General features: G+C 36.8%; 1 protein-coding gene across 1 annotated transcript; it reads left to right on the top strand.

The window, feature by feature from the left end:
• Window positions 1–1,494: 1,494 nt before the first annotated feature.
• Window positions 1,495–9,836, top strand: LOC129281242 (substance-P receptor-like). The gene is made up of 4 exons (XM_054917186.2): window positions 1,495–1,699; window positions 2,945–3,166; window positions 4,119–4,208; window positions 5,736–9,836. The coding sequence occupies exons 1-4, from the start codon at window positions 1,523–1,525 to the stop codon at window positions 5,994–5,996; spliced, it is 750 nt and encodes a 249-aa protein (XP_054773161.2). The 5' UTR covers window positions 1,495–1,522; the 3' UTR covers window positions 5,997–9,836.
• Window positions 9,837–10,734: the final 898 nt, after the last annotated feature.

Raw genomic sequence — 10,734 nt, forward strand, 5'->3', positions numbered from 1 at the left:
TTGTCATTATATTTCCATATTTATATTGCATTATATTTTCCACACGAAAAAGAATATCCGGCATCTATTGTCCATTCCTTGGCATGTACGAGATGCATAGTTGGCCCAGATTAATATCCTTTTATAGATGCAGCTACAAAGATCAGATATGATCATATTTCAAAATATTTTTTTTTCCAGAGATTTTTATCTCCTCTCTATACAAATCATCTTTATTTCATAAAAAAATAGAGAGAGAGAGAGAGAGATGTGAGATCAGTTACGTAATAATGATAACGTATGAATATTATGCTAGAATTATGTTTTGTAATAAATAAATTTAATTTTGTATTCAACCTGGGTCACCACAAAAAGGGCTAAAAATCAACATAAACACTTCCACCTGACCTCACATTTTTTTAGGCGAGGGGGGGGGGGGGTCAGACCAGAAATACAGAACAAATAGGCCTATTTTCTTTTTGAAAACCAAACTTTACACTGATTCATGCTTTAGAACGATAGTTGAGTGGGTCGCAAATGTTTGTTGCCGACACTGGATAGAAATCGCCTACATTATCCAAAAGAGTATATAGTTGAGTGCATCGCACACCACATATCGTATCCAGGTTACGATTTTTCTAAAACATGTTTTGCATTACGACAATATTGACAAGAATTTAAATGACATAAAATTTACTCTGCACTAATAATTTTGTTTCCCCCACAGCGGTTGTTGCGGAATACCGCGCATTCTGAAAAATTACAGGGTCTTGTTTTGAAGACTACACGAATGTAAGGGTACGGTTGGCTGCACTGTGAAGATACATGGCTCTAATATATTATTGTGTGTGTTTGCGTGGAGATTGCAGCTGTGCTGTGATTGGTCACTTGATCGACGACTATGCCCTTTTTTGGAAAAGCTCGGTTTCAATTGCGTGTGTATAAACCCTCTCGTATTTCAGAGGAAATAACTTGAATAGCAAAATACTATTTCATTCAAAAGAGCATTATTTTTCATATTTCTGTTTGTTCAATTTCATCAATAGATACGTCATTTGAAAGGGTAAACATTGAACTTTCATTTTATCTTCTTAATTTCTTGGTATCTCTTCAATTACTCAGGTTATTAACTCTTTGAAATGTTCATGAAATCATAATTTTCTAGGTTTTACTTATTTAAAAAAACGATGTAAAATATTTCATCTTTTCTTAATTTTTCCAATTGCAAATATGAAAGGTCATAACATGATCATAAAGTCCATGAACCATGCATCATTTCATGTGTAGAAGGTTTGATTATACAACGTACGGGTAAAGAGTTATGACCGTTTAAAAATCAGTCTCTGCTTACGTTTCGGTCAATTTAGGATTCCCTCGAATATCCCTGGCACTAGAGGGGTATTGGGCCTGGCATAGTAAGAGTTAAACAGCTGGAATTGCGAGCAATGAACGAACATATATTGATAAATATTGATTTAATTTCTTCTTCTTTTTTCTTCTTCATTTTTTAGGATTGTCTGTACATGTAAGCATCTTGACTCTCATGGTTGTAGCTGGGGACCGATATATCGCGATACTTCATCCGATCAAATCGAGAGTAGTAAAACGGAACGCATGGTTGGTTATCGCCTCAGTGTGGCTGTTCTCCACGGCTATCAATATACCGTTGGTCATCTATCAGCACTTTCTGGAACATGTCTGGCCGAACGGAGAAATTCGGGTAAACATATTTTTAGCATCGTTGGTCAGCAATGGTCTTTCAGTCTGTTACAAAAATGTTAAAATTTTATGTTCAACTTCCTCTCATTTCTTTACTTCTGCATCAGTCGTGTTCACACTTGGCACATAATGGGTAATACCACGTGTGTCCATGAGGATGATGGGGTAAAAGGTCATCTCGTTGTCAAAGGTGAAATGATATGAGGTCATGCTCATCCTTTTTAAGTTATTGTTTGATTCGCTCTCATTTCTTTTTTTTCTGCATCAATTTTGATCACACTTGGTTCAAATGATTCTTAGGTAAGACAACATGTGAGTTGTTGAGGATGATGGGGTCAAATGTCATCTAGGTGTCAAAAGTTCATATTACATATTTTATTAATTGCGAAATCAGGCGAAACTCGTGCTCGTCGGTTCGCAGACCACTCTTTTTTAGAATGACAAATATACACCCCAAAAGAAATATATTCTCTCATTTTCATTTCTTTCACTGTATTGTCATAACGTATTATGGGTTGGTCGTCTCCTGCACCCTGTAGTGCCGACTCTGGATTAGGTTTGCTATTAGTGTGCAATATGTTTTCTATGTGATAGAAGCATCTCCATAGAACAGGATGCGACCACCCCTATGTTGGTCAAGTAGTGAGTTGAGAAAAAAAATGACGCAATCTTTCGTCTTGCCCATTCACATCAAAATACACCAGCGCAGCTCTTGGTAAGCTTACTTTTGAGCAAATTTACTGTGAGTTAAGGCAGTGACGTATTAAATGAGCCAAAAAAATTGAGGGAGCGAGATGTGGACAATCGGTCATAATTTATAAAAAGTTACAAGCGAGCGACGCAAAAATTTTGGCATTTGTATAACAAAAATCAAATTTTGTGTTAGATTTTGACATGATATTTAGAAAATAATGTAATATTTCACCCTTCTCTCTTTCCTTTTTTTCCTTCTTGGTCGTGAAATATTAGGGGGGCGGCAAACGCCCCAAGCCCACTCCCCATCTGTACGCCACTGACTTAAAGTATGTACGCTTTCCCTGGTTTTCCTTGTCCTTTTTGTCTGTTAACGTTTTTCTTTGACTTTGTATCGGGATATCATTCAAAAGAAGATGCAACAAGTTGCTAAGAACACTTCGCACAATTAGTTGTCGCACCTATTAAAGTTCTATAATGCATTTGTTAGTTTTAACGAAATGTAATTTATTTTCAATCCTTAGTTTAAATCATTTTCTTATTTCTTTTACAGAGATACTGCTTCGAGCACTGGGGCGTAGTCGGGAAGGAGCAATGGCCTCTTGCGAAAGAGATGTATACCTTCACTACCTTCGTATTTGTCTATGTAGTCCCACTCGTACTAATGTCTGTTGCCTATGTCCGTATTGGTATGACCCTCAGTTACCGGAGCATCAGTGGGCCAGGCGTGTCCGTTAAAGCAACAATCTCTGTTCAGGATAAGGCTCGCAAAAAGGTGATTATGACAACATCTATTTATATAGCTCTACTGTATTGTAGAGAGAGGTAAAAAGAGATGTATTGTATTTTTAGGCATATACAAAACATAAATAAGAATTTGTAAGATAATCTGGCTCATCCGAAGTAAGTTAAAGACTCTTTTGACGTTTCATTGGAATAGAATACATTTTTATGACATCTGACTCTTCCGAAAGCAACAGAAATCCTGTAACATAGCCCAGTATTCAAGGTTCAGCTGAATATACTGTACCATCGAATCGGATCACATACATTTTCTTTGCCAGATTTTAAATTCGGGCGAGGAAAGAGAAAGGTCTTCCCCCAGAAAAGAGAGGTTGTTCTAGCTCGCTTTAAGGTGGGTCACCTGACGTGTTCTTTAGCTTGCATCGCACCTTCGTCAGAACAAAGTCTCACCTTTTCTATCATGCTAAAAATGAAGTGTTAATGAAAATCTTACGAGTTTATACAAAAATTTGATTAAATCTTTAGAATTTTTTTGTTCTCAAAGAGAGCGTCTCTTTCAGACGTATACTCAAGATAACGCCATTCAGATTTTTTTTTTTTGATATGCGCTACATCGCAATCAAATCATGTTCAACAGGTTAAATTGTGGTAAGTCACATGTCTGCTTCTAAACTGATAAACATGATAAAGTACCCAGATAAAGTACATTTATTTTAGGGGATTTGAATGTTGCTTCCTTTGCTTTTCTATAGAGACATGCTCACAGATTTTATGTAATATCAACATATAGCATTGACATGTTTGGAGTACTGCAGGGATGAATACTGGTACCCATATCCTTTAGCATCCGGCTAATCATATGAGAATTCATTATTGGATTTTGTATATACTTTTGAGAGGCAAGCTCTAACATTTTCTGTAACTATTCGTCGCAAGATCGGATCCATACTAGATACTTGTATATTTTCATTTTGCTTTTACAGGTAGTAAAAATGATGATCGTTGTGGTGATAACGTTTGCTCTCTGCTGGTTGCCATATCACATCTACAACCTCTACATGCATATCCAACGTGTAAGTTTTCCATAAGCCAAACAGGCGCCGCGGAACCGGGGCGGGGGGGGGGGGGTCTGGGGGCTTTCGGTCCCCACTTTTTTTTCCAAAATAGTGTACAAAAACATTAAAATTACCATCTGATTGTAATATTTTGCATGGCCAGCCCCCCCTTTCAAAACCGTTCCGCTACCCCTGCCACAGTCAGAGCACTCCATTGTCAGAAGATGAGAATTATCTCGTCTCATTCGGAATGATTAAACTTATTTTCAAAATTATCTTTATTTCCAGTGGTATTTCATTATTGACGTAGATTTAATTGAATTCTGGATGTCAAAATTGTTTGCAATGCGACTTTTTTAATAACTGCTATTTCTTCTCGGCGTAATGCATGAAGAGTAAAAAAATGTTGATATAAATAGAAAACAAGATAATTGTCATGGAAATGTCAAGTAGATACTGGTAATTTCAAATAATAAAAATACATAAATAAGTAAATGTATTGTATTGCAGAATCTTTGCCCCCCCCCCCTCCCGCTTCCCCAGGAAATTTTAAAGAATAAGTGCGAGTATAGCATGACAAAGATCTGCAATACAATAGATTTACTTATTTATGTATTTTTTTTAGGGGGGGCAAATCGATATGTTTCTCCCGCCAGAACTTCATGGGGACAAACGCCCCTCCCTCCCTAGAATTATACAAAACAGTGATCCCATTCTTTTGCAGCCTATCTTTGTGTTGACTTTCACATTCAGGAATTTAAAGATATTGAAGATTTACATTTTGATTAAGTGCTCCAAATTTGAGATCGATTTTTTTCCCGGTCACCACATTAAAGGGGGTGGTACCACTAACAAGAAAAAGCCATCTCCTGCCCAATTTTATTACTGGTATACATGTTATTATGTTCAAAGGTCTCTGAAATATGGAAATATAGCTCTTGAAAATAGGAATTTTTTGCTCGTAACAACGCAAACTCCCATTAATTCTTGTCTCCCTAATCATGAGGTGAAATCACATGCCCTCATTAGCATGATTACACTAATCGGGGGCTGATGGGTTTTATACATGTAGATGAAATTTCTCTAAAAAAACATTCTCAAGCATTTTGAATATGAGGGGGGGGGGGTATTCGGTCGCTACACTCCCTTGCATAATTTTATAAATATTTTGGGGGCAAGGGGCGGGGGATTCGTCAGACGAGTGTAGTCTCCTATATATATATATATATACAGCCCACCGCAGGCCATTATCGTTGTATAACCAACGTTGAAAATTTATCAAGCCCCAAGAAGCCCCCTCAAAATTTCTAGTCGAAAACCGCGCCTGTTGCATGGTCGCTAAGCTCCATCGCAAAAATTTAAGTTTAAAGTAAGCTATATTCATGAAGGGGAACCCAAATGAGAATTTTTGCCCTACCTTTTAAACTCCGTGTGCCGCCACTTACTTCAGCATTCATTAGCCGCACTTAACTTTGCATTCTGTAGCCGTTTAAGAGCTTTGTGGTTGAGTATGTTACTATTCGTTTCGGTTATTTTTTTTCATAGGCGGGTGCGACGATGGACCTAGATATCTCCTTCTTCGTCATGTGGCTTGGCTACGCCAACTCTGCGATGAACCCTTTCATCTACTGCGGCTTCAACGAGAACTTCCGCCGAGGTTTCACCGACGCCTTTACTGGCCGCTGGTGTAGAAAGCAACCATCGCACCAGAAATTCCCCACCGGAACGACGACGAAGTCGGTGACGACCTCGATGCTCACACACACCGACCACATCGATCCGACCTCTATGGAGTCGATGTTGTAATTCGAGACGGCCGTGACGTAGAGCGAACGGAAATGGACCATGATAGTATCAGGACTTTAATTCGTTACTATATGACTAGAACGGTAGGCGGTAGAGAACAACCCGCCAGGACGAACTCGAAGAATGTTCGGTTTTCACTGCCCAACTACACAGTCGAGTGTAATCAAGTTTCAGATTCTTGGAAATATATTTATCCTTTTTTCATCAACCCATGATGTACAAAATGAAGATGGAGCCACTGTATATATATTCTTGCCTATCATCACACAAAGGAACGGTGACACGACATTTGCCCCTGCGACATTTGCTCCTGTCTTAATATATCAGAGGGCATTTTGGTTCAGAATAATGTAAAGATAAGGATTAGGGTTTTGAAGGTTGGATTTTAACGTGCATATTTTCCATCGGAGCAATTGTCGCCGCGGCAAATATCATGGACCCAAAGGAACAGTCAAGATGTTTAGCATTTTTACCTCGCTTTTCTGGCTTTTGGTTAATAGCCAGACATCGAAATGAGAATTATTTTTGTTACTTTAATCGGACAGATAGTCTGATTTGAGAGATAACCATACAGCTTCCACTGATATCGTCGTTAGCATTATTATGGAGTTTCGCAACTCCACGCAGAACGGATTCAAGCACACAGTAAATCTATTGGAAATGCCTGTCAAAGCCAATTACTGCTTGTAGCGTGACTTATTGGCTCACAAAAGTTAAACTCACATATAATAACTCAAACTTCGTCCTCGAAATACAAATTTTTCACAAAATTATTGATACAATTATTCTGATTGGTTAGTCATTTCATGTCGCATACAACTATGATCTTGATTTGTGATTTCAAGTTTTGCGACTAATCGCACTGCTTTTTGTGTTACTGAGCACGGGGTAGATCAACTCGACACAAAAATAGCTTTAATCATTTCGAGTCGCACAATACTTTTTCTTGGAAAAAAGAGTGGACCCGTTTACTCTTAAAGGAGTTGGTTTATATAGAGTGAATTTCAAGCGAATTCGAAGCTTATTATAACCTTGAAATGCTATTTATTATCATTCAGTCTTGGACTAGACTGGCGGAAATGGGACTCATTGCACCCTTTATTGATAACTGAGGAATATCATTTAATAACCTTTTAATCATTTTGATCAAGAATTGATTAAAAAAAACAGAATATCCAAATGCATTAATGGATCATAATTATATGCTGGTAATATTATATTATTGTATCTTATTCCGGAGAAAGGAAGTTGTGTAAATCTTTTTATTATTGTCATTGCCAAATATTGACCCTTCATAATAGTTTCTTGTTGTATTGCTTCGTTCCCTCTCATACACTCAGCCAATCCTCAATATTAACTGCACATCGTATTATCCATTTTAACTTGCATGAATCATGTAATACTAGTGTAAAGTTATTGCTAAAGTTTCTATAATTGAAAGTTTTCGTGTAAATTTAGATCCGATGAAATATTGAATGCTTTTGCACATCATAGTTCCGGGGTAAACACGCCATGGCTTCCCGACACCTCACCAGCTTATAAGACTGTATTTAGCTTTGGTATTTTCTGTATAACATGAAGTTGTTGCCAATTCATTTGAGAGAATGGATGATCCCAAAGCGGTAAATCAATGTCTATTTGGTGGTAATGACTATTCAAAATCAGTTTTTGTCTCACCTGCATAGCAGAGTGAGACTATAGGGCGCCGCTTTTCCGACGGCGGCGGCGTCAACACCAAATCTTAACCTGAGGTTAAGTTTTTGAAATGACAGCATAACTTAGAAAGTATATGGACCTAGTTCATGAAACTTGGCCATAAGGTTAATCAAGTATTACTGAACATCCTGCCTGAGTTTCATGTCACATGACCAAGGTCAAAGGTCATTTAGGGTCAATGAACTTAGACCATGTTGGGGGAATCAACATCAAAATCTTAACCTAAGGTTAAGTTTTTGAAATGTCATCATAACTTAGAAAATATATGGACCTAGTTCATGAAACTTATACATAAGGTTAATCAAGTATCACTGAACATCCTGCATGAGTTTCACATCACATGACCAAGGTCAAATGTCATTTAGGGTCAATGAACTTTGGCCGAATTGGGGGTATCTGTTAAATTACCATCATAACTTTGAAAGTTTATGGATCTGATTCATGAAACTTGGACATAATAGTAATCAAGTATTACTAAACATCCTGTGCAAGTTTCAGGTCACATGATCAAGGTCAAAGGTCATTTAGGGTCAATGAACTTTGGCCAAATTGGGGTATTTGTTGAATTACAGCCATAAATTTGAAAGTGTGTTGGTCTAGTTCATAAAACTTGGACATAATAGTAATCAAGTATCACTGAACATCCTGTGCGAGTTTCAGGTCACATGATCAAGGTCAAAGGTCATGTAAGGTCAAAGAACTTTGGCCACGTTGGGGGTATTTGTTGAATTGCCATCATATCTCTATAAGTGTATTGGTCTAGTTCATAAAACGTGGAAATAAGAGTAACCAAGTATCACTGAACATCTTGTGCGAGTTATAGTAGTTTTCAAAATCAGCACTGCTGCTATATTGAATCGCGTGATGCAGGTGAGACGGCCAGAGGCATTCCACTTGTTTTTTCTTAAGACGGACGAAGAATGAAGTCAGTTGCCACTAGATAACCACCTGTCACTGTATTAGTTTAGTTTAATGTGTGATTAAATAGCACAAGAGCAAAATTACCAAAATATTAATCGGGCCAATGATTCTGACCACTCCAACAGCGATTTAACACGTTCACACGTAATTGGTCGATTGCCCATTTTATTATTTTGATGCAAGATGAAAGAGTAATTTCTTGCGGACATAAAAAAAGATTCGTACCGGGAATCGAATCCCAGACTTTCTGCGTGATAACGCAGGGAAATCGATAATTTCAAGTCAAGAAATATAATGTAACGGATTCACAAGTGACAGCGCCAACTACCATGACTACGGACAGTAGTATTTCGTTGTGTTTGCTGATGCATTAGCTGATGATGGATCCTCCAACATTATATGTTAAACTTCCAAAAAATAAAAAAAATAAATTTAAATATGAAAACTTTTTACTCATTATGAAAAAATAAAGTTTTCGGATATGTTGGAAGTTTTTCTTTCTTTTCTTTTTACACAGGTATATTCAAGTTCTTTTCTGTTGAATCTTTGAACCAAGCTTTAAGAAATGTATGAATTTGGACACGGCCGTACGCAGAAATTTTTCGCTGGGGGGGGGGGCAGCAGGCGTAAACTTTTTCGAAAAAAAATCGAAAGAGAGGGAGCAAAGCGACCGAGCTTGTCATTGGGGGTGTTTTTGCATTTTGTCAAGTGAAATTGAAGGATTTGGTGCATACTTTTGGTGAATTTTGTGAAAATTTGATTTTCGCTACCTAATACTGTGCGTGACACGAAAAGTTAAGTCTATCATCATAAATCTTGGGAAATATTAATTATTCGGTCGGGTGCAAATAGTGCTCACGAGTTCTAGAACTTGCCCAATGATAGGCCAGATAAATTTGTGACTTGCCACTACTCGGGATGATGTGCATATATAGTGGTAAATCGTATTTGCCAGACATTCAGTAACCATTTGCGCACAAAGTAAGGTTCAAACCAAACACATACATGTAGACATGGTAGATGCTAAATGGAATCGAAAATATATTTTTATATTTGTCCATTATGTAAAGGTTTATGTTGCGATTGGAAGTGAAGTGTTTTCAAATTACCATTCAATAATTTGAATGATAAAAAGAAACATGGATAATGTAATATGATTTATGTTCGATGGAAAAGAAAACATAATAAATGTTTGAGTTTAAATACTTTGTCTTTAAATGTGCTTCGTTTCAAGCTGTTAATATATGTATATACCTATTTTATCATTTATTATGAGGATGAGAGTGTTGATATAAGTTCGTTGTCTTCTGAAGATAAGAACTAACTAAACACTTAGTTTAATCTGAATTTCTACAATGAATATTATACCATTGGATTCAATATTCGAGATTTGCGAGGAAATACGAGGTGAGAATTAAAAAGAAAACGCACCTCTATTCACAAAGTGATGTTCACTTTCTATTTAAAGGTCAAGTCCACCCCAGGAAAATGTTGATTTGAATAAAAAGAGAAAAATCGAACCAGCATAACACTGAAAATTTCATCAAAATCGGATGTAAAATAAGAAAGTTATGACGTTTTAAGTTTCGCTTAATTTCACAAAACAGTTATATGCTCAACTCAGTGACATGCAAATAAGACAGCCGATGATGTCCCTCACTCACTTTTCTTGTTTGAATTATACAATATTTCATTTTTTACAGATTTGACAATAAGGACCAACTTGACTAAATCATATAGCATTAAACAATGTTTATTCCACATGTTCAGGAGGAACGAATCGTTGTGTCACTTAACCTTGAAGAGAAAATTAGAATATTTCTTATTTCATATAATAAAATACAAAAGAAATAGTGGAGTGGATGGCGTCATCAGTCTCCTCATTTGCAAATCGACCAGGACGTGCATATAACTATTTTGTGAAATTAAGCGAAACTAAAAATGTCATAGCTTTCTTATTTTACATCCGATTTTGATGAAATTGTCAGTGTTATGCTTGTTGAATTTTTCTCTTTTTATTAAAATCAACTTATAGTTGGTGTGGACTTGTCATATAAGTGAGCTTGATAGGGTTTGAGGTAACTTGAAAATTGAGTGAGAC

The sequence above is a fragment of the Lytechinus pictus genome, chromosome 18 (genome assembly GCF_037042905.1).
Source record: "Lytechinus pictus isolate F3 Inbred chromosome 18, Lp3.0, whole genome shotgun sequence".
Classification (NCBI taxonomy): Eukaryota; Metazoa; Echinodermata; class Echinoidea; order Temnopleuroida; family Toxopneustidae; genus Lytechinus; species Lytechinus pictus.

Excerpts from the sequence above, each read along its gene's own strand:
- LOC129281242 (XM_054917186.2), top strand. The coding sequence starts at position 1,523 with ATGGTTGTAGCTGGGGACCGATATATCGCGATACTTCATCCGATCAAA. Across the intron at positions 3,167-4,118 it reads AGGATAAGGCTCGCAAAAAG|GTAGTAAAAATGATGATCGT; the intron begins GTGATTATGACA and ends TTGCTTTTACAG. Across the intron at positions 4,209-5,735 it reads TCTACATGCATATCCAACGT|GCGGGTGCGACGATGGACCT; the intron begins GTAAGTTTTCCA and ends TTTTTTTCATAG.